A 24,167-nucleotide genomic window follows, 5' to 3' on the forward strand; every position below is an offset into this window, starting at 1 on the left:
ACATCGTGGTCAGAAATAGTGGCTGAAATCTTCTTTTAAGTATATTTAGGCACATTAGTGTAATTAGGGCTAATGTATTAGGAACGACAACGAAACTCCAAGCTCATTGTCCGCTGAGGGGAACTTTAGAGATGTGTACACGGCTCGGCAGAAACTAGAGTACCAGTCTAAATTTTTAGGTTAGTTTTTATTTTTTTTCTTTTTGTGTGGCTAATGAAATGCTATGAGATGCATAACTTGTTTTATGTTGCCGACAATTTTGTTTTGTTTTTTTATTGGGTAATTTTTTTTTGTAAATGATTTGGGATGTCAGTAGGAGTAATGTATTACGAAAGTCCTCTGAGGGGAACTTTAGAGACGTGGCCACGGCGCGGCATTAACTGGAGCAGCTAAAACCTTTAGCTTATTTTTCTTTTTGTGTGTTCTTCGGGATGTCCTGTGACTAACATATTTATTGATGGTGAAATATTTATTTTATAACTCGAGACGTCTTTATAGTGAAGCAGTAGTATCTAAAGTTTACTATTAATTTAATTTTAACTAAACATGCTTTAATACTACAAAAAGAAGACCCCTATAGCGCCAGCCTGTATGAACACCATAAACTCTGATACAGGACGTATTTGTGTACAGTTTTCACCAATAGATGTGTGATTTCTGAAAAAGGTTTAGTTTATATCTTACTAATGTTATAAACGTGAAAGTGTTTGTGAGGATTCAAGTGGCATGTTTGTTACTCTTTCACGCAAAATCTACTGGACGGATTGTTATGTAATTCAGTACGGTAAAATGTAAATTATATATTTCAACCAAGCGAAGCCGGGGCGGGCCGTTAGCTAAGTATAAACATAAGTCTTACAATGATTGTAAAGTATTTGTGAATCATGTAAATAATATATATATTAGATGAGTTAGTATCCCATAAGTCTCGAACTTACTTTGGGTGTAGCTCAATTTGTGTTATTAGTCCTAATATATTTATTTATTTAATATATATAGACATAATTTTGTCCACAGAGGCTAATAATCCGTCCAGCCCGGCGCTGTCGTTCTTCGACCAATACTCCGACATCTTGCTCCACATGATGCAGAACAAAATGACGCACAGTCTCCCGCCGCAACCGGACCAGCACAGCTAGTAGGACTAACGGTAGGACTTACACAGTAGGACCTGGAGGCACTATCGATAGTTGAACATTTTTATTATCTTAGATCTCGACTATCGATAATCTAATTTTCAAAATAATAACGAGTCATTGTATATTTTTTTTTAAATATTGTGAGAAATTATAGATCGGATATTCAGATGCATATACAAATACACATTATAAGTTGATTGACATAATCGTATATTAAAGCATAAATTTGCAAACTGTAATTCCTTTGTATACAGATGACCAGAGGTCTGTTCCGGCTTCGCTCGGGTAAAACCATAATAAAAAATTGTCTATGTCACACCAGAAGGTTTCGTTCATTCTCTGTGCCAAATTTCATCGAACAGACAGACGCGGCAAAGGACTTTGTTTTAATAATATACTAGCGGCTCGACCCGGCTTCGCTCGGGTAAACACAACATAAATTAATACATCTAACTTAAATCTTCCTCGGAAATCACACTATCCGTTGGTGAAAATCGCAAGAAAATCCGTGCAGTAGTTTTTGAGTTTATCGCAAACAAACAAACAGACAGACGCGGCAAAGGACTCTGTTTTAATAATATATACATCTGAATATCCAGTCTTCACAACAAATGAATATGATAATCATCACGAAACATATTCATTTTGTTGTCGGAAAGGAATTGTGGTATACTCTGGTTTTATTCTGAGAAATAAAATTAAAAGAGGAAAGGTGACGTCAGAGAAATGTAATCGAAAATGAACCTCAAGTCTTAGTTATACGGTTCAAATTAATAGTTTTTAAAACATGCTTTTTCTCATGTGATTTTGAAACGGTTGATTTTGTTTTGTCTAAAATATCTGTTATAACACATTTTTTTTTTCTATTAACTTTTCTTTGACATGCGCCTATATAAGAAAATATAGTATTAATTATATATTTTAACGAAATTACGAATACAATCAGAGTTTTTTTTTTTAATAGTCAAATTTAGACTGCCATACATATTATTGCATTTAAAATTCCATTCCAATTTTTTTAACCAATTTTATATATGTATATTTAGAAAAATTGTTAATTCGTTGTTGATAAAGCACACATTTTTTGAAATATTCTAGTTAAAACAATCGTATAACGTTTTTTTTTTAATTTGGACATTTGAATTAATTATGTTTTATATGGACAGAGTTGGTTTGAATTGATAAAAGTGTCATTTATAACACAAATAATTAATTTTATAATTTAAAAAAAAATCAATAATCGAAAATTCTTGTTATAAAAAAAAAATATGTTTGACGTATAATTTTGTAATATTTACGCTTTGAAGGAATTGTAAAATACGGGTGTATGTAGTTTTTAAAATTTTCGCTTCCAGCCCATAAGAAATTCAAATTAACTTGACATTGACAATGTAAAATCAGTCTTATTACTGACGAATTACTGTGAGCAGTGCGGAAACAAACTACCAACATAAAGGCAATAAGTATATAAAAGACAGCTATTTAAACTATGTCAATGCCCAAATATAGATTAAAAATGCACAATTTGTCCACGAAATGAGTCTTAAGATATCTATAGTTCGTTTTTTTAGGCATTTAATAAAGGTAAACAATCTTGACAAGTCTTTTTTTAAGGTATAAAATATTTTATTTGTAATGTCAAAATCCACACGAACATTACAATTTAGCTAGCTAGCTAGGCCAATTTTAGTGAAATATTAGCTTAGAAGTCCCCGTGCTTCATCCAGGTGGAGAACTTAGGTGAAGCACGGGTCCGGACCCGAAATATTGAATACATACAGTCAATGACCCGAGGATGTTTAACCTACTACCACGGGCGCAGCTGCAGTCAACATCAAGTATTACAATAAAATTATAGTGTCAAGATTGTGTACATTTTATTTAAAGACTTAAATCTATTTTAATAATAGATCGGCCACGTTGTTGTCGTTCTTTTGTGGCAGGAACTTCATATGTAACAGGTACAATCACGTGCAATTATACAAATACGCAAGCATTCAATTTTAAACTTTGTCCCTCCGGAATAAGAGTTATAATATATTAATGTACGTGATTGTACTTCGCGCATTTGCCAACGGATCTTGCGTCCTAATGAAATGTACGTCACATGAAACTTATGAATATTATTTGAATATAGAATAACATATACGTGTGTGCTCTGTTTGTTGATTATTTAAGGAAACATATTTTTTTTTTCATTTTAAACGACGCATGGATTTTTGTGAGATCAAACGAAACTACGATTTGATTGGTCAAGTTGTGCGTCCATATTGTAGTGCAAGTATGAAAAGTTCACTGCAGTGTCTAAGTATTCTGTCAATATGTCCGTAAACTAGATTTTTACTCGAAAAATATGTTCTGTATTATATTTCTTTTCCATTACTACAAATCCTGTAAAATATCAAGTTGACTATTATTCTTTGAGACATTTTTAATAGGTTTTAATTTTAACCCCTCGAACTTGGAGATAATAAACACAATTGAGCAACAATAGTATCTCAGTCGGGCCGCGCGAGAACTGAAAGTGCACTAATCAAAAACTTTTTTTTTCACCATTCGAAAATAGTTTACAAACAGAATAAAACAGGAATTATGCGAAATCGTCCGGAAGCAATTGTTATTATAGTTTTAAGTATTCTTCTTATTGTCACAAACTCTAGATGTATGTGTGAGTGTGTATATGTAAATAACACTGAATGGTCGTGCATGATAATGTTTATAATAATAAGTATAGTCTCTGATGTCCACGAGACTTATTTTTGACTAATCGTAATCGTCAATTTTGAAACTTTTCAATTTGCACGATAGTGCACGATTGGTGTTTACATTACATCTGAAATGTTCACTTGATTGTATTTGGCACGATCTAATGATGTTTATAACTGTTTCCACGTAAGGAATTCTCTGAAAAGAAATCAGAGGTGTTTTTTTGAAATGTGAGTTAACCCGTTGATCGTGTAGAATGGAGACACAATAGATAAACATTAGTTTGCCCGGCGTGTTTGCACCGGTTCGTAAGGTCGATGTAAAAAGTATAATGAAACATGAACAGTAGTAATAGAACACACTATGTGAAAAAACTTATGCATGTGAAAAATAACGTGCGTTATTCGTAGAAGTTGTCCACTGTAGTAATAAATAAAAATATAATGGACAAAATCTCGTGCACAAAATAAACACGCCTCGTGCGCTATCGTGCAAATAATTTACCTCTTCGGCCGGAGCGTGTATGGCACTATTCATAGGAATTATACCTAACTGTAAAAATAGCTCATGTAGATACGTTATTTTTATTAAATGTTCAAAAATTGTTTTGCCATTTGTGAAGACTAATTATTAATTTACGATATTATTCGATTATTTGTTTATCTTTTTTTTAATTTGTTTATATTAGGTTACCTGAACATTTATAATAAATTAATTTATACTTCCGACTTTTGTTTTTATTTTACTGATTTATTAATAGTTTGATGTATGCTATAAATTAACCTTTCGATTTAAAAATTACATAGCTTTCGAATGGGTTCTTCCGCCCTAGAATAGGACCACGCCATGTCATCTCGTCGTAAGAATTGGTAGGCAACAAAAGAGTATTCTTAAAGAGGATGGACATTAAGCAAGCGGCTGTTTGTACAATCATAGCCAAATCTTTTTTATGCGATTCCTGGGCTTTGGAGCGTCACAGCTCCGAATGGAATCGGGAACACGCGAAAATGAGAGAATTAAATTGTTTTTATTGCACACATTATTTTAATTTCATCATTTACAAAATAAGAAACATATGACAATATTATTCTACTCTATGATCTGCGAATCTACGATACGTTATTACAAATCATTCTACGTAACTACATTCTACATTCTATAACTTATCGTAGAATGTTCTCAAAATCCTATTTGCGACAACCATTAAATAAACACTACTGTTCGTTACGGAACTAATAGGTAGTTAAAATAAAATACTTGGAGCTAAGAATTAGATAATTATATTTTTCTTTGTTCTTACAAATTGGTATAATGAAAAAACAGAAATCGAATCACAGGAATAAACAATAGAAAAATCTAGATTTGTAGTGCGCGCGCAGGAATAAAATTTAAATTGTCGTGTACGATAGCCATTGGCTACCGCGCGAGGGGTCGCGGGCGGGACGTGCCTAGTGTTGTGGTGTACTGGCGTAGACAACTACTAAATGTACTTATTAACATTTGTTTTATTATATTTAAATACAAACGTTAATGATTATATTTCACACTGAAAAAGTCATAATATATAATCTAAAAAACAGTAAAATACTAAGCAACTAATACTCATTCAAGCGTAGCCCTCGTGGATATTATCTGGGCTCATTATCGACTTCATTGTCGTCGTCCACGTTGTAGTTGTACGAGACTTGCTTCACGAGACCGAGGTTGATTAAGAACTGCAGTAGAGGGCGCCTTTTTACCTCGCTCTGGCGGTAAGCTGCCGATCTCGTCTCTGTAATAGGTAATACATACTGTAAATCTTGTTTGTAATACCTTTCTTATGCAATGAACACATGTTGAAAGTGCATATATAACAAAAAAGTAAACATAATGGCGGACTTATCCCACGAAGGGCCATCTCTTCCAGTCAACCGGCGGTAGTTATTAAATTAATAATTAACATGTTATTACTCATACTACATAATCGATTAAAATGTGTGAATATATAAACTATCGATAGTTCAGAACGCTGTCGATAGTTGACTATCGAGCGACTATGAGCAAGCGTTGCTGACCTGGATTTGGTGAGTGCGGAGTACCTACTAATTCCATGTTGCTGACTTCATGTCGCAGAGTAAATTGCTTTAGATTTTTTTTAATTGCTAATTATTGACTGTGGTCCGTCCGTTTTCGTCCGGAGCGAGTTCAGTTCGAGTTCTATCGTATCTTATCATTTCATATGTACGATATAATGTATACAGTTTAATTAGTGTGTATGCGACTACTTGCCACTAGATGGCGTTAGGTAGTCCTGAGATGCCTTTAGGCGGCTTGAATAAAATTCACACAATCGATACATAGCTATATATTTTTTTATCTATGTGCATAGTTATACAATGTAACACACTGTGAGTATACAATGGTAGGCAAAGTCAGGTCACTCACTATAAGCGACTGGCTGCAGAGGTCTGGTGATGGTCTGTGGTCCAAGCTCGTACATGACCTGGAAGTCGGCGTGGTTGCCGAACCGGAACCCGAAGCCGAAGCGGTGATCTTTGCCTGGCGGGGAGAAAGTATTCTTATCCTTACATATTATAAAACAAATTCCTCTACCGTGTGTGTCTTTCTGTTCGCGATAAACTCAAAAACGACTGCACAGATTTTTATGCGGTTTTCATCAATAGATAGAGTGATTTCTGAGGAAGGTTAGGGTTATAATTTATTCGGTTTTTACCCGAACGAAACAGGAACGGGCCCCGCTAGTTAAGAATAAAAATAATAAATTTATTTATGTTTACGCGGGGCCCTTTTTAATTTTAATTCTATAACTTTCTAACTAATATTATAAATGCGAAAGTAAGATTGTTGTCTTCACGCTCTATCTCCTCAACCAATCTTCTTGAAATTTTGCGTACATGTAGTTTAAAGTATGGAGAAGGACATAGGATACCTTTCATCCTGGAAAAATAACTGTTCCCGAGGAAAACTTACGCGGGCGAAGCCGCGGGCAACAGCTAGTTAGGAATAAAATAAGACATTATTTATATCAAAGACACGCAATATAGGTACAGTTTGACGGTAAGTGGTCACCGCAGCTTATGGACGCTGCAGCAACAGGAGCGCATGCGCGCTGCTGAACTTGTGTCCTGGGATATTTTGCCACAGCGCCCTGTAATGACACCGCCTCTCTCACCCTTCAAACTGGAACACAATGCAAGCACTGCAGTTTGACGGCTGACATAGATGAAAGTGAGGTACCCGTGCAGACGACCTTTGTACAGTCAACAACACATCAACCTACCCAAATTCATTGCAAACTCGCCGCTATTATCGCGTCATAAAGTTTCATCGGCTAACTTGAAATGCTGTTGACAGTACTAGCTTTAATGAAAATAATATATACGCATTTACCAATCATAAGTCGTGGAGAGAAGCCATATATAGCTGCAAATCCAGCTGGCACATCTTCAGGGATCACCAGGATGATGCAGTCCCCACGGAACCCTTTAGGTGGAATGAAACAATGCTCAGGAAGGCCATCGATATTGACGGATACCGTGATGCTAATTAACGGATGTTGGAATATAATCTGACACCTGGCTCTGACGAAAGGTCCCAGGTTCGAATCCCACTCGTGCCACATGAGTTTGTATACCAATCTGACTCATGTATAGTACTTTTCATCCTATTAACCTGCTGAAGAAACCTGAAAACTGGTTGATTATTAACTTGTGTGTGCAATGACAAATCACTCTATTAATGGTGTCAAGAAAATTATTGTATGTGTTACATTCCAGGTAATAACCACGAGCCTCAGCCATGAGGAATACGACTATGAAGAAGAAGAATTCTGTATAATCTTAAATACTTACATTCCAGAATAAATCCAATAAAGAACAAATGGAAAAACTTCTTCGCCATTTTTCAAAATGGCGGATGCAAAAATCAAATTTTAACTTAATGAGACAAGCAAACCCCGCGTAGTTCGAAGGATAACTATTGAATGGTGGGAACAGTAACCTTTTAATCAATGAAACACATTGTTGGTTAAAATTCTCACAAGATTAGGTACAGGGACATTTGGAAAGAAAAGTGTTCCGGTACTTTTCGTTGTTGCGTATATATTTTTTTCGATTTATAAACTACTAGCAGCGCCCCGGGGTTTCGCTCCTGAAGGAATTTTAGAATAAAAAGTACCCTATGTATTATTCCAGGTTATATATTACCTGTGTACCAAATTTAAGAACAATCCGTCCAGTAGATGTTGCGTGAAAGAGTTTCTTTTCATATTAAAAAAAAAACAATCTAATTTGCGATTCTATACATCTTAACTCTATGTAATAGCCAAACAACACGAGACAGTACAGTAGCGTTATGTAGCGGAATAGAACTAAAACTACAAAAAGGATTTTTTTTATTTATTATGTTTAAACAAAAGTCGTAGAACAAAAACATGTTTGTGTCTATGTACCTTATGCGCCTTTGGAAGGTTATGCATTAGATATGTTCCAGTAACAATTTTGGACGAGACTGTACTGTGTTTTATCTCAGGCATTACCGAAATTGCAATGTTTTTGTTCATTTTATGTCAAAATGCGAAAGTCCTATGACAAAATGTAAAATTCAAAAATTGTGTTAAAATAGCAAAAACAGGCAAAATAGCAAACATAGGCAAAATTCAATGAAAAAAATCTTTTAATAATTAATTTACTTTTTTTTATTTAGATAATTTTAAATTTCGAATAGTAATTTAGTTTTAAATTTTTATCAATGGTCACATACATTGTATTTACAAAGTTATGATGAAATAAATTATTTAAAATTATATGTATGTATTCGGGGCAACACAGCCGAGAATGAAATCGGGAAAATGCTTATGTGTGTGAGAGAGAGAGCGAGAGAGAGAGCAAGACACATATTATACTCATCCTGAAAAATTTACTCCGTTTTTTGTACTATCAATAATCGATGTCTATAATGTATAACAGAGTCCGTAAGAAAGTTAAGCAGCGAAAGTTATATCCTAACCTAACTTGAACCCAAAGGTTAAATGATTCCATTAGAATTTAATGTATTTAACAGAATCTATATCTATACCTACATATAATAAAATCGTAAATGGCTGCGTCTGTCTGTACATAGGAGATATTAAAGAAAAATAATTATGGGACTAATAGTAGGCTGTAAAAATCGGACATTAAAATTTATGTAAATATTTACAAGTTAATTAAGTCAAGGCTAATTTAAGTGTACCTAAATCTCAACTGATATTATTAATGCGAAAGTAAATTGTTTGCCTTTTCAAGATCTATCTACTCGACCAATCTTCTTGAAAATTTGCATATATGTAATTTGAAGTGTGGAGAAGTACAATGGTACTTTTCGTCCCGGAAAATAACTGGCCCCGTGGGAAATTTACACGGGCAAAGCCGCGGGCAAAGGCTAGTAATTAATAAAATAAAATGCAAAAATTAATGAATATAATGTAACGGAGTGTATGAGAGTGTTTTGTTATTAAACCACGAAAATTCTACTAGACGAATTTGGATGAAATGTGGTGCGCTACTCGCGCACAACACCTGGAATAATTTTACCAAAGGGATTTTAATACCGAAAATCCCACGGGAGCGAAGCCCCGCGGCGCAGCTAGTATCTTTATAAACATATTCTTAGATGTATTAAGAGTCCTGCTTATTTACTTTCTATGCAATAGAACCCATGCTGTCTCGCTCTTCACTATCGTTTTCACGAAATAAGAAAGTGGTGGAAAATTATCAGTAGTCTAACGTCGAAACAACCAAATATGTCAATCTAAACATAACTGTAAAGTTATATTATTAAAGCTCAAAATAAATTGATGCGTGTGATGGATTTATTATAAGAAAGTGATTTACAATCTCAGTGAATGGACACACACACATGCGTAAGATATACGTGCAGGTTCCGGTCATACGAAATTCGATTCAATGGTAAACGTTAATAAAGTTGAATATCGATAAGTGAATATTTTAAAATACCAACGCATGGACCTCCATATTTATAATTCAATAATGATCTAAGTCGTGATTCACTGCAGAGGAATTTATGTTTAATTACAGTAAAAATAAGAGTTCTAATTACTTGATTAGATGTCCCCACTTACGTTTTGATTATGATTTTGTTATTGCGACATTGGTTCTTGGAGTTTTGCGCTTAGTTTGGCGGTAAATTTAGTCGTAGACAGTTCTTTATTTAAAATATTAACTTTTTTATATTAAAGTTGTATTGAGACTTTAATTTTTAAATTTAAAAGTGAATGTGATTATCAGTGGCCATATATTTTGCACGTATTTTTTACAATGGATTTGAGATTGTGTGTTTTCCTCTTCCTGTTTTCGTTAGGTAAGGATTAGTGTGACATTTCGTTTTAAATTTCGAATTCGTTAGACATTTGTTGAATATGAGTTATAGAAAATGCTTTTATAATTAAAATTTTATTTTGTAATGTCAAACAATGAACTTATTCCGAAAACTAGGATATTGTTTAATATTTTATTATGGAAACTAGTGTTATAAAATTCATGAAATATTTTAAATGCGAATGTGTTTCTTTTTGTTATTCATTTATGTTTTATCTATCAATAAATTGTCTTGAAAATTCGTATATTTTTATGGCATTGATCCTTCTTAGAATGATTATAAAAATATACGAATTTTCATATTTAGATTTGTTTAGTTTCGGTATTTTTTTACTAAGAATACAATTCATACAAATGCTAAAATTAGTTATATAACTCATCTCGACATTACTAAGATCATATAAATTATACAATAAATAACTTGTAAGTTTACAAGACAAGATACTCGACGAGTGAACGGATCAGTGGCATTGCGAAGTTCCGTAATACTAAATTGTCCACGAGTCCTTGTGACCAAATGTAATTATTTAAATACAGGTTGAATTACCTTCACGCACCTCTCATCATCATATTCCACATCAATCCATTGCCAAGTTTAGACCCCTTTTCACGCCACTTCCTACGGTCCTGTGCCAGTCTCATTCAGATTCCGATTTTATTGCAAATCACAAGTTATACAAGTTACATCCATAAGTTGATTGCACAAGTGACATCCTGCAGGGGCACAGCAATCATAGAGGGCAATTACGTGTCTGTTTTACTTATAAATTTAACTACGAATACAACGAATACTCTGAACCGAGAGGTTCCTGGTTCGAGCCCCGGTCGGGTTATGATGGAAAATGATCTTTCTGATTGGCCCGGGTCTTGGATGTTTATCTATATATGTATTTGTTATAAAATATAGTATCGTTGAGTTAGTATCCCATAACACAAGTCTCGAACTTACTTTGGGGCTAGCTCAATCTGTGTGATTTGTCCTAATATATTTATTTATTTATTATTTTTTTACATCAAATAACATTATTGGGTGGAGAAATCAAAGCATTTTACATTTGTCGTTAAAAAATTCTAACAGGTTATAAATAGCATCACCAGCGGCCCAAACAATGTCATCTGATCTGGCTGATGGTTTACCAACCTGTCTCAGTTCAGCTATTTATCGACCACCACTTGCTTCTGGTGAAGGAAGACATCGTGAGGAAACCTGCACACTGGTCCAATCCATGAGAAAGATCGCAGACCTTCACAGGCACTTTTTCACGACAAATTTTAAATTACATAGTATTTCCGAAAAGGCTGCAAACTACTGACATTTCGGAGCGACCACTGCTGAGGAGAAATGCCGAAAGAAACTAATTTGAACAGTGTAGGTCTACCTATCATGCCAGAAGGGCTTACCATTATCATTGTTTTGTGGGAATTTCGGTTGAAAAAGCACCATAAAAAGTATTATTACACGAGTACAGCGATCGGTCGAGTAGTTGAGGTGTGAAAGCGTAACAAATAAACTCACTGCCGTATGATATATGTTTGTGTACGTTATTATATGTTAATTTATTGCACTTCCACTCAAAAACTAATTTACTTGTGTTTTTATGAAATTTGGACAACGTAATACTTACCCTATCATATTCCATACTTTTAAGACAAATTCTGTCTGTTATCATCATCATCACAGTAGTATCCACATGGCTGAGGGTCGTGATTACCAATAGCTCGTGATTACCAAAAGCTCGTGATTACCAATAGCTCGTGATTACCAATAGCTCGTGATTACCAATAGCTCGTGATTACCAATAGCTCGTGATTACCAATAGCTCGTGATTACCAATAGCTCGTGATTACCAATAGCTCGTGATTACCAATAGCTCGTGATTACCAATAGCTGTGGCTCTCTTAACCAAGGGGGCATCCAGGAATTGTGATCTTTGCAGCGTGTCGAAGTGAATTTTTACACAATTTTCTCTACTTATATTTTAAAGTTTTAATAAATAATTCAGTCCCAGCTGAAAATCAGCGCTATGGCTTACGAGAGCATATGGCTGAGCTGGTTACCTTTTCACGACTAAATCACTGGACTGATTTCGATGAAATTTGGTGTGGATATAGTACGACACGTTAAGTCTTTTCAACTACTAAAAAACATCGAAGATTACACTTGCCAACTATGTTTCAACAACTATACAATAAGACCTTCAAAATACTGAGAGTAACAAATTTGCCAATACAATTTGAATATTACTATAGACTGAGCACTGAAAAGTCGTTAGTCTACTCTGTCTGTCTGTTCGGATAAAAAAAATCAGGACCAAAGAAATTATGTTATAAAATTAACACTACACTATGATGCACCTCAAAAATATAGATCATCAATGAAAAAATCACTTTATTACCCAAAAAAATTCAGACTGTACAAAGCGCTTATAGGCTAACGTTATATAACTATCTAATTCATTGTCCTTCCTTATGACCTCTTCGGCAAGAAAATCGACTCTTTCATAAACTATATAATCGATTTTTTTAAAAAGCAAAATTCATTTTTTTCCATTTATTTCCATATTTATTAGTTCCATATTTTCTAGAAGCTCAGTCACCCAAGCCACCCAGGTATATAAATTTGAGGTAGAATCGATAAAAATATTGTGCTCTTTCACATTATATATAATATAATATATTATATTCGGTATGGATGACAAGAATATACTTCAATAGCTATACTTTGTACCGCGGTTTCATACGTTTTCACTATATAATGAGTGAAAACTGTTCTTGCGTATAATATTACTATAAGTGACAATGTTTTGTTCGTGGTGCTCGTAAGTTCAACACTCCATTACGCGATGTACTGTGTGTGGAGTGTTACTTTGCTTTTCACATCTCACTATTGAGTCGATTTGCATAGAGACGCAGCTAACCAATCACAGTGCGCCATTGTGACGCAACGACAACCACACCGCGATGTGATTGGTTCTTTGCGACTCACTTCGAATCGATTCGATCTTGAGTAGTAAAATGCAAACTCGCACTAAGCTCTCAGTTCGTTGTGCTCGTTATTTCAACACTACGTGATGTACAGTCAACCGCATTACTCAAGTTACTCTTCATTGGCCTCTGTGCACCTTGTAATAACGGTCAATTTGCAATGAGTTAGTATGTAGGTTGATGCGCTGTCGACTGTACTGTACCAAACAATTCGCCGAACTTTAATTACGATGTACATGACGTTTTGCAAGGAGTGTTCTGTCGGTTGACTGGAAGAGATCTCTCAATGGGATAAGTCCGCCATTGCTTTTCTATTTCTTGTGTCTTGTTGTAATATATCTATACATATAATAAAACTAAGCGAGATTATGGGGAGTATTTATGGGAGTAAAAGAAGCCAAAACAATTTTTGTGAACATTTTTGTCGGTCTGTCTGTTCGCGCATCACGCAAAAACTACTGGATGGAATTTGATGTGCGGTATTTCACAGTTGTATAGCGGATGGTCTAACTTAAAATCTGGTATAGGTTTCATCGCGATACGTTGCTTAGAACCCGAGATATCGATGTTATGAGCTGATACTTATGAGCGAACGCACGAAATAGACGCAGATGAAGCCACAGGCAAAAGCTAGTACGCAATAAAGTTATTTCAAACAACAAAACTCTCTATTTACGCCATTCGCGTAAGCCACGACACAGTCTGGATAATTGCTCAACATGAGACATGTGGTACCTGATGCAACAAGGCTGTCCGGGTCGCGGGTCATGGTATTTTCGTAAACTGTGTCACACACGCGCTATGGCTTTGGTTTTTATATGGTTGGTAATTAATATTTTTACAATGAAAAAAAAAAAGAATTTTGAAAGTAAGACTTTCTGTCCATGGCACGCAATCGTAGATCTGTTTTTAAGAGACATAATAAAATATAATAAAAGGATATTTAAAACAAACTTTTCGTAGAGCGAATAATTATAGGTAATAATTATATTAATATATCATTTTAAATTTTAGAAATATATGTATATCTTAATAATTGTAAAACAAAGTTCTCTGCCGCGATAAACTTAAAAACTACAACTGTTAGGATTTTCATGGGGTTTTCCATAGATACTGTTTTTTTATGTTTTTACCCGAAGGAAGCCGGGACGTGAGCACGTGAGGACGTGAATTTAGACGTTATTTCAGTTTTTTTTATTCGTGTAATATATTTGGCCAGAGGCGAGAGCATTTTGTGTATAGCCCTTGTGTGCGATTTAGTAAAGACAAGTTTAGATTTGTATCTGTTATATTGTGTACATAAACAAATTTTCGTTGTACTAAATATAATATATATATGTATTTATATATTCTAATTTCCAGGTGCGACAGGCCGTCCGCGATCCGTCATCATTCCTGAGGAGCTACCTTCCCTGTTGTCAGTCGCATACTCCAACATACCGCCTATTAAGAAGGGTAATAATAAAGATTTGAAGTGGTTAATCCCACTCCCAACTATCTAATATAATAAATGCGAAAGTACCTAAGTTTATTTGTTTGTTACCTCTTCACGCATTATCTACTCAACCAATCTTCTTGAAATTTCGTATATATATAATTAAGAGTATTGACAAGGAGAATTAGGTATCTTTTATCCCGAAAAAAAAACTGTTGTTCCCGTGGGATTTGCGAAAAGCCTGTAAACCTGTAGGTGGCGCTAAATGAACAATAAAAAAAAAACACGAGATGGCGCTGTGTGTATTGTAAATGCACACTCACATATGCATTAAAAACTAAATTTAAATAACATATTTATAATAAATTCATTTATTCAAACTTAGTCTATTTTGTTAGTAATAATGAGACTTTAACCTAGGTTTAGTAATACAAATCACTCACAATAAATATACTTTCATGGGAGACTGCACTAATAATGAAATTATATGACATGAACAATTTAATGACTCGATTGAACAGACATACTCGTATCGCACTGTTCCGGCTGACCGTGGGTTCGATTCCCGCTCTATTTTACAATTTTCTCACCGAATTATTTACTGATCTATATTTCTTTTAAGTTTTGAAAAGTTATATAATGATTTCAGGCACAGATTCCCGCCTCGGTTTCGGCTACGCGTTCGGCAACCACGCTGACTTCCAGGTGGTGTTGGAGCTCGGCCCACAGACCAACACACAGAATTTGAGTAAGTATTGACCTCTCATCATACCTCTCACTCTTATTTTGGGCTGTGACGGCATGGAGTCTATGGTCAGGTTAATCTAACGATATATATTTATGTTTTAGACTTAGTTATTTAAAATGTATATGTATTTATACAGTTGCTGACAATAAGAATATTAGGAATGCTATTGTCTCTTGTTTATACATATGGTAGTCATACACGATCGTGTATGACTGCCATATATGTATAAACAAGAGTAAATTTGACGGTAAACCTGATCAGGTTTACCGTCAAATTACACACATACCGCAAACAAAGTGTGTTATTGCTAATGTGTCAGATTTTCTGAAGGCTTCTGACATGACTGTACAGTGTAAGACTATCCTGTGTGTATGATCTTACGTTTCTAGAAATAACTTCTTAAGATTATGTTGACAATTGTTCCAGCTGGAACGGGATTCGTAGCAGCAAGTAACGCGAAGCGACAGGCGCCTGCGCCGCTGTCATTGAAGCCTAACAAAAGCAGAGAAAAGGTAATTATTACATTCTACATAATAAAAAAAAAGTTCTCTGCCGCATCTTTCTTTGTCTGTTTGTCCGCGATAAACTTAAAAACTTTTGCATGGATTTTCAAGCATAGGTATAGTTAAAAAACCCCGTTCAAACATAGGCTACTTTTTTTTTTAAGAATCAACCCCCAAATTACTATAATGGGGGCGAAATTTTGTATGTTTCGCGTTCGCAGAGAATCTCACGCGCGCGTACCAGCGAGCAAAAGCTAGTACAACTTAAACTTGAAAAACTGCTTGTGCAGCAGGTCAACTTCTGAATTGTGACGTTAGTTTGATAAATAAACATCAAAAATGTGTCCAGTACCTCCAGTCGGAGGCGGGCAAGTACCTGCAGGGCTGGGCGCAGAAGATGAAGCTCCCGCCGAGCGCGGGCCGGCCCCGGCCCGGGGAGGTGCCCAACCTCGAGGACGCTGTGGTGGAGCTGGTCAGGAACAGCAAGGTCAGGGAACTAGTCTAACAGCCACTCGGCCATACTTAAAAACAACCTAAGTTTTTCTACCTCTAAATATTTGACGGAGCGAGCGAGACGAGCGGGGTCTGCAAAACAACTTGGGACAAAAATAAAAATTTTATATTTACCTATGTATTTATGTTTGTAACGCGATAACTTTCTAACCTTTGGACTGATTTTGATGAAATTTAAAAGGTATGTAGAATCTGTCAATGGAAGTTCGTGGCTGAGTCGTTTTCGAAATATTCACAATTTTGTAAAAAAATATTGTGTTCGCGAAGTCTTAAGTTCGCGGCGAACAACTATTGACAAGCGAACTAAGTAGTAAGGCGTATAAGCTAGCTTTTTGCCCGCGGCTTCGCCTGCGCAAATATATATGCAATATATAATATATATATGCAACGGAAACAGTTATTTTTCTACCTACCTATGTCCTTCTCCACACTACAAACTATATGTATGCAAAATTTGAAGAAGATGGGTTGAGCAGATAGAGCGTACACATACATTTGACACAATAAAGGTAGGTAGGTTTGGGTATGTTATGTTACGTTAATTGTCTTACTGCAGTGAATGACTGTTTAAAATTAGCTTGCTTGTTAGCAGTCCTAGGCTAAGGCAAAGATTTAAATTGTATCTACGCTCCGCTTTGCAACACTGATAGCCGTTTTTGCAACGGTTTTTACATAGAACTGCGAATTTTATCAATATTTCAGTTAACTTCGACCTGTATTGTACTAGTAATACATGTATTAAGACACGTTTTGCCAATTACTTCACCAACCGTACTCCACAACCGTAACACAGAAGGTATAAGATTTCAATTGTATTTCTTCCGCAATTGGTCGTTAAATCTTGTGTTTAGTTGTTGTTCGTCAACAGTTTCAAATTAATAGGCTCATGTAATTAGCATAGTGTAAATTGAAACATATGTAAGTTTATTCTATTCTATTCGATGATTCGATGTAAGCCGAAAATACAATATATATAAATAATTAAATTGTATTTTTCGTTTTTGTGAAGGGCGAATTTGAGATCCACCAGCCGAAGCCGGGGCATCTGCCGCAGAACGTGCTCGACGAATTGAAACGGTTAGTGGTTTAAATTTTTTAAATATAATATTAGGACAAATCACACAGATTGAGCTAGCCCCAAAGTAAGTTCGAGACTTATGGGATATTAACTCAACGATACTATATTTTATAACAAATACATATATAGATAAACATCCAAGACCCAGGTCAATCTGAAAAAGATCATTTTCCATCATGACCCGACCACTTTACCACTGCGCCACCGAACGTCACATCACATATTTTTTTTATAAGCTTTCATTTAACTGTATTATATATTTGTTAACGTATGTATTAGAAGCGGTGGTGGTGTAATGGTTAAGACGCCCGCCTATGAACCGAAAGGTCCTTGGTTCGAATCGTACTTGTGTCACATGACTTAGTATATCAATCTGATTCAGATGTAGTAGTTTTCATCGTCCACCACTTACTTCCGGTGAAGGAAAACATCGTGAAGAAACCTGCACACTGGTTGGTTATCAACTTGTGTGTGAAATGGAGAAGGCAATGGCAAACCACTCCATTAAAAGTGCCAAGGAAGTCATTATCTGTGTTTCATTCCACGTACTTTATTTAAAGATAATATATCTTTAAGGTGATACATATCTGCAAACTAGCGCCATCATCACATTTCTAGCAATTTTTGATAATTTTTACTTATCAGTTACTGAGGCTAAGTGTCCCTTAGTCGGCTCATGACCATCCCGGGAGGATATAGTGGTCCTATTCTAGGGCGGAACCATACGCCACTGGAGTTTTAGTTGTTGATGTTTAAGAGTTTCTTCAAATGACTTTCATTAGGTTGTTCCGAAATGCTAGAAGATTATCTGGTTCAACGGGTTTGCACCTTCTGGAGTGAATTTTTGACGACCTCGGTGGCGCAGTGGTAAAGTGCTTGCCTCTTAACCGAGAGGTCCCGGGTTCGCACCCCGGTCGGGTCATCGTGGAAAATTATATTTTTCTGATTGGCCCGGGTCTTGGATGTTTACCTATATATATATGTATATGTTATAAAATATAGTATCGTTGAGTTAGTATCCCATAACACGAGTTGACAGCACCTTCTTATTTCAGGTTATACGGCCTGAAGAAGCAGGAAGCCATTCAGTTGGGGGAGAAGAAGAGAACAGCAGACGAACTGAAGAAGATCACCGACGATCTGTCTAACGTCGACCTGGATTGAGGGACTTAATAAATAAATTGAAAAACCATGTAATTAAACATGTTAAACAGTATTTTTTGTTAATCTATACTCTTTACTAGCTGCGTTCCTAGACTTCGATCCTATGATTATTTTGGGATAAAAGGTACCCTATTTGATGTAGCTGTTTATATTCTACACGTGTACAAAATTTCATTAAAATCTGTTGAAACGAATTCGCGTGGTTGAGTAACAAACATCTTCACTTCAATAAAATATTATTGCTTACTGCAAAATGTTGTCACTTGCCTCTACCAACTATATCCACACGTTTTGACGTGAAAGAGGGACAAACAAGAAAACTTTCACATCCTTTATATTTATATTTAAAAAATGGTAAGCCCTTCTGGCATAATAGGGACCAACACTGTTTGAATAAGTTTCTTTCGGCATTTCTTCTTAGCAGTGGTCGTTCCGAAATGCTAGTAGTTTGTAGCTTTGGTAAACATCATTTAATTTAGAATATGACGTAAAAAAGTGCCTGTGAAGGCCTAATTTCTGAATAAATGATTTGATTTTGATTGATTTTGATTCCTACTAATAGGTATTATAGTTTGTGAGGATGTATGTGTGTAAAGGGTATTGGGATCACATCGCTAGGTATCCGTTGTTCCACATCATTATTTTTATTGCCAAAAGGTTTCCCTCCGGCTGTGATTATGATAGTTGATTTTGGGTTTCCAACCGACTTTCAAAAAAGTATGAGATTCTATGTTCGAGTGTATATGTTTTTATATACAAAAATCCTGCTAAATGCACTTTTCAAACGATTGACTTCACCAAGTAGAATCATTAAATGTCACTTCAATAATTTTTTGATCTCATTAAATTTTAATAACCACTATTAAAAATATATATATATTAGGACGAATCACACAGATTGAGCTAGCCCCAAAGTAAGTTCGAGAATTGTGTTATGGGATACTAACTCAACGATACTATATTTTATAACAAATACATATATAGATGTTTATCTATATATGTATTTGTTATAAAATATATCAATATATCCAAGACCCGGCACAATCGGAAAAATATCATTTTCCATCATGACCCGACCGGGGATCGAACCCGGGATCTCTCGGTTCAGTGGCAAGAACCACTGCGCTACCGAGGTCGTCTATTAACTACGGTGTTTTCATTTATTATCGATCAATTAATTAGTCAGTCCAAAACCCCCCGGGCGAAGCCGGGTCTTGGCGCTAGTATATAAACAAAACAATTTCGAGGATTAAATAAGATTAAAACTTATTTAAATACAATCAATGGCGTGGTATCCATCATAGAGGTTAATATAGACAAATAGACAAACGGATTTTGTATATGCCTTGTTAAAGCCATACAAAACAACGATTTGGCACTTCAAGCGGGCGGCACTTACGCCCGATTTATTAAGAGATCAGTGTTTGGTGCAAGTTGTGAGCTTAAAATAATTTCTACCAATTTTTTTCCTTAATAGATTCCATATTTGTACAATTCACTAGTTGTCTTGTTCAAAATCGTGTCGTGTATCTTGTTTTTGGTGCAATAAAGTGTTTTTACTCATTTATATACTGGTTAACTTAATTATTGGTAAATCAATTGTTTAAATGCAGCGCCTATCTTTACATACAGTCAAGAGCACATCACATAACAAAGTCCTCTGCCACGTCTGTCTGTCTGTTCGTAATAAACTCAAAAACTACTGCTCGGATTTTCATGCGATTTTCACCAATAGATAGTGTGGTTCCTGAGGAAGGTTTAGGTGTATAATTTATCATGTTTTTACCCGAGCGAAGCCCGGACGGGCCGCTAGGAATGAATAAATAGAAGTCTGCGAGTAAAGGAGAAACTGCTAGAATGTGCTAGAAGAATCTATGTCACAATATGACTAGAAAGTCATATTGTGTAGTTTGTAAAAGTTAATCAAGGAAAAGGGCTTGAAATAAAGGATTTTTTATCTAGTATTGTCCCATTGATATATTTCTCATAGGCGTCATCAGTCACTATTTAAATAAAGTCCGACATTAGTGTTAGCATTAACACTCTCTAAAAAAAGAAATCACTATTTTAGGATATCAACTCATGGATATCAAACAATAACTTCTCCATATTTGAAACTTAAAAATTAGTTTCGGCAAAGGCCGTGGGCGAGAAAAGAGTTTATCGCTTTCTCAAAAAATCTACAGCGCATTGGTGACCCACATCGGACTGCTGCTTTGCGATTCTGTAAAATTCTAAAGTCACATCACTCACACTTGGCAATTATTTTCATTTCTCCTGATCTATGGACTGCGGTCTTTGCTTACCATCTGGTAATCCACATGCTCGTTTTTCCACTATATAATACTGCTGTTTAAAAAAAAAATAGAAATTGTTGTGAAATATTTCGTGCAGGATTCTCATGTGAGGATTATAGGGTAACAATTGAATTATTTTGAGACGACGAGTTTACAAGTTTATAAAAAAATCGGAGTGCAGTCAATAGTACATCAAGTTACCCTGTATGTACCTCTATGTCGTGGTAATAGCGGCGAACTTGCAATGAATTTGGGTAGGTTGATGTGCTGTTGTCTGTACATGGGTGACAGTAAATTTCTTATATTTAATTACAAACATAATTTATAATATACAAAATACTTATTATATTTTCTAATACTGATATTATATGTTACCAAAAGAATACAAACATACATGTATATTTAAAATATAATTTATTAAATTCGCCGCCGCTTATGACCTAGCCCAAAACATTCTGTACACAATAGTTTTATTTTTAAACTGAGAATCGAACTTACACTAAGCGGCTTATGGTTAATAGACATATCGCGTTGTGACGGGATCCGACGGTTATACAGGCGGCTGTGGCTATGTACAGGGTGATATAATCTGTATTTAATATACATAGAATTAAATTTACTTGAGTCTTACGTGTGTCGGGGTTTTATTGTGGGTTTGATAGTAAATAGGCACTAGGCAGTAGGTAGTGAAGTCAGTTTATTATAAAATTTAAGGTAAGACCTAGAGCAATTAAATATAAATTAAAATTCTAAAATAGAGATTAGGTGATACGTTATATATATTCAGAATAAATGGAGCACTTACCCTTATTGGGTCTGTTCTTATCATTTTGTTTAATGTTTATAAATTTATCACGGCCACCCTCTTGCCTCGCTAGCTTGGTCGTAATGTTTACGCGGCAAAGTGTTCGAGCGGATTTAGAATTTTAAAATTTATGACAGTAGATCCAAATGTGCCAGCGCAGGCGAAATACATCGAAAGAGATTCCAAACAAAGCGTAGCTGCGTTACACGTGTAGGTAGTTACATAAGTACTTAAATTATATATATATATATATATATATATATATATATATATATTTAAGATTGTAAATATAGTATACTACAGATGTATGTATTTTGTTATTTTGTTTGTCTTTTTCACGTTAAAACGAAACAAGGATGTTATTTTTATATGTCTGAAGATTAGAGTTACATAAAAATATATTTAAGTAAGTATTAAAAATATATTTATACATTTATGATTTCCGAAATATATGTCATGTCACGGGAAAATATAGTTTTTTTTTTAAATTATTTTATTAATTAATTATCTTATAAAAGATATTACAAAACATTAAGTAATTAACTTAGCATATTGATACCACTAAGGTTTGAATTTATACTAAGGTTTTTATTAGTACTAGATGTTGCCCGCGGCTTCGCTCCCGTGGGAATTTTGAGATAAAATATAGCCTATAGCAATCTTGGATAAATTCTTATATATTGGATAATATCTTGAAAAATTTTTCAGTAGTTTTGGAGCTTACCCGCCTCAAACTCACAAAGTCTCTCTCACTAACAAATGCTTAAAATAATAGTATAGATATATAAATTTATTATTTCCAAAATATATACAATTTCTCTGAAAAATATGGGTGTTTAAGTGTTTAATTTAACACCCACAGTTCGTGATGTTTGCCATCTGTTTCATTTGACCGCAGTCCCAGTTTCTTCCCAGAGCTATAGAGCGTCGGAGCCCAGGATCCGCTTTCCTAGCTTTATTCTCCCCTTCACATGGTCTTTGGTAGTAGTCAGACCATTGGCACGCATATCCAACCTTAACGAAATCTGCATTTTAGAATATTTTCATATTTATACTTTTAAAATTACTTGTTTATTATGGTATGTATATGAAATTTGTGCTCTCAAACAAATAAAATTTGCATAATTTCTTACTCAGATTGTAAAAGTCAGTTAAGGGAATAGTCTACAAACATGAACTAACTGTTCTAACAAGAAATTGGCTATTCTCCATCCAGTCATATCAAATTCTTTTTATCAATGTCAAAAACAAAATTTTATATAGAGCTTGTATGGCAGTGATGTATTGTGACGTCACGGATTTTGGAGCCAATAAGCTTTTTAATATACTTTAATACGACTGAAAAAATAGTTAAATATCGTAATTAATAAAACTGATCAATCAAAGTGACATTTAATTGCAGTGTTTGATTATTTAAATATTATTTACTTGTTACCCAGTCGAATAGCCAATTAGCTATCATTCTGTAACTTTTTCGCTTTGTCTATTGTTCACGTCCACCAATAAGCTCGGAATACGTGGCCATTTATTTGAGACTTGGCCCTGTCTACTCCGTATGGAAAAAAGACGAGATGTATCTGTATACAACAATTGAGGCAGCAGACATTCCCAAGGAATATCGTTACAAAATTCCAAGTACTTAATCATAATTACCGACAATTATGTCGAAGTACTGTACGACAAGACAACCACACAACTTTCCTTTTGGAAAAAACAACTATACACCATTTCCCCATAACCGAAATTTCGAAACATATCATTATAAAGGCGTTACCTCAAAAACTCCACCTTTTCTGAGATATTCCATACAAAAAACGTTTGCAGGGTGGAGCCTTGGTATAATACAAATTGCGCAACTCATTTTTCTTATAACCTCAATGTTTGACAGCTGTCACTTTAAGACACAAGGCGCAGTTTCGTTCGCGCGCTCTCCGACGGGCCCCGAATTAAATTTGTCGTTCCGAAATGCGTTCTGGATTGCAATTGCTGCAATAATTAAACTCATTTCGAACTGCATCGTGGTATTTAGCGTTTTTTCATTGGATAACTGTGTGCAGTTAATTTCTTTTGCATGTTAAAGATATTTGGCTGTGGCCGTCGGGACAGTGTGGGGACGGCTTTTGTTATTTGTAAAAATTTGTTAATAAAAAAATAATATATATATTTGTATCTCCTAAAGGTGTGAAAGATATTTAAATTTATTTTAGAACTTCATATCCTTGTATTAATTTATCACAGAAATGTTACTTGGTAAATGAATTAGTTAAAAAAATGCATATAGGTAGATATCTCGCGCAAAAAATCTAGATTATAATATTTCATATAGTGGAGTACTTTTTTCACGCTGTGTTACCGGAGAGATGTTATGATTTTAACATTTTAAATGAAGGAATATACAAATTAATAACTTTTATGAG

At 34.8% G+C, this 24,167-nt stretch overlaps 3 protein-coding genes and 1 long non-coding RNA gene across 18 annotated transcripts in view; 2 read left to right on the forward strand and 2 right to left on the reverse strand.

Annotated features, from left to right (window-relative positions):
• Wdr62 (WD repeat domain 62) overlaps positions 1–4,570 on the forward strand; it is an 84,835-nt gene extending 80,265 nt beyond the window's left edge. For all 14 annotated transcript variants that reach the window (XM_053766228.1, XM_053766237.1, XM_053766227.1 and 11 more), the window contains one exon: positions 1,018–4,570. In XM_053766228.1, the coding sequence (XP_053622203.1) occupies positions 1,018–1,139 (122 nt within the window). In that variant the 3' untranslated portion in view covers positions 1,140–4,570. The remainder of the gene's footprint in view (positions 1–1,017) is intronic.
• A 459-nt stretch (positions 4,571–5,029) lies between these two features.
• On the reverse strand, positions 5,030–7,805 carry LOC128681769 (uncharacterized). Of its 2 annotated transcripts, XM_053765930.1 has the most exons (4): positions 7,697–7,805; positions 7,236–7,328; positions 6,270–6,383; positions 5,030–5,616 (listed from the first exon to the last, which is right to left on the reverse strand). In XM_053765930.1, the coding sequence occupies exons 1-4, from the start codon at positions 7,743–7,745 to the stop codon at positions 5,474–5,476; spliced, it is 399 nt and encodes a 132-aa protein (XP_053621905.1). In that variant the 5' UTR covers positions 7,746–7,805; the 3' UTR covers positions 5,030–5,473. The 2 variants fall into 2 exon arrangements, with proteins under 2 accessions (XP_053621905.1, XP_053621906.1); XM_053765931.1 differs by lacking the exon at positions 7,236–7,328 and having other exon boundaries at positions 7,697–7,802.
• A 2,219-nt stretch (positions 7,806–10,024) lies between these two features.
• On the forward strand, positions 10,025–18,936 carry LOC128681829 (uncharacterized). The gene is made up of 7 exons (XM_053766040.2): positions 10,025–10,205; positions 14,570–14,662; positions 15,292–15,390; positions 15,817–15,902; positions 16,243–16,380; positions 17,416–17,483; positions 18,540–18,936. Exons 1-7 carry the CDS (start codon positions 10,163–10,165, stop codon positions 18,646–18,648), a joined length of 636 nt encoding a protein of 211 aa, XP_053622015.1. The 5' UTR covers positions 10,025–10,162; the 3' UTR covers positions 18,649–18,936.
• Positions 18,937–20,659: 1,723 nt separating this feature from the next.
• On the reverse strand, positions 20,660–23,636 carry LOC128681830 (uncharacterized). The gene is made up of 2 exons (XR_008406068.1): positions 23,525–23,636; positions 20,660–22,764 (listed from the first exon to the last, which is right to left on the reverse strand). It is a non-coding gene; the product is annotated as an uncharacterized LOC128681830 (long non-coding RNA).
• Between the last annotated feature and the right edge of the window lie 531 nt (positions 23,637–24,167).

The sequence above is a fragment of the Plodia interpunctella genome, chromosome 28 (assembly GCF_027563975.2).
Source record: "Plodia interpunctella isolate USDA-ARS_2022_Savannah chromosome 28, ilPloInte3.2, whole genome shotgun sequence".
Taxonomy (NCBI): Eukaryota; Metazoa; Arthropoda; class Insecta; order Lepidoptera; family Pyralidae; genus Plodia; species Plodia interpunctella.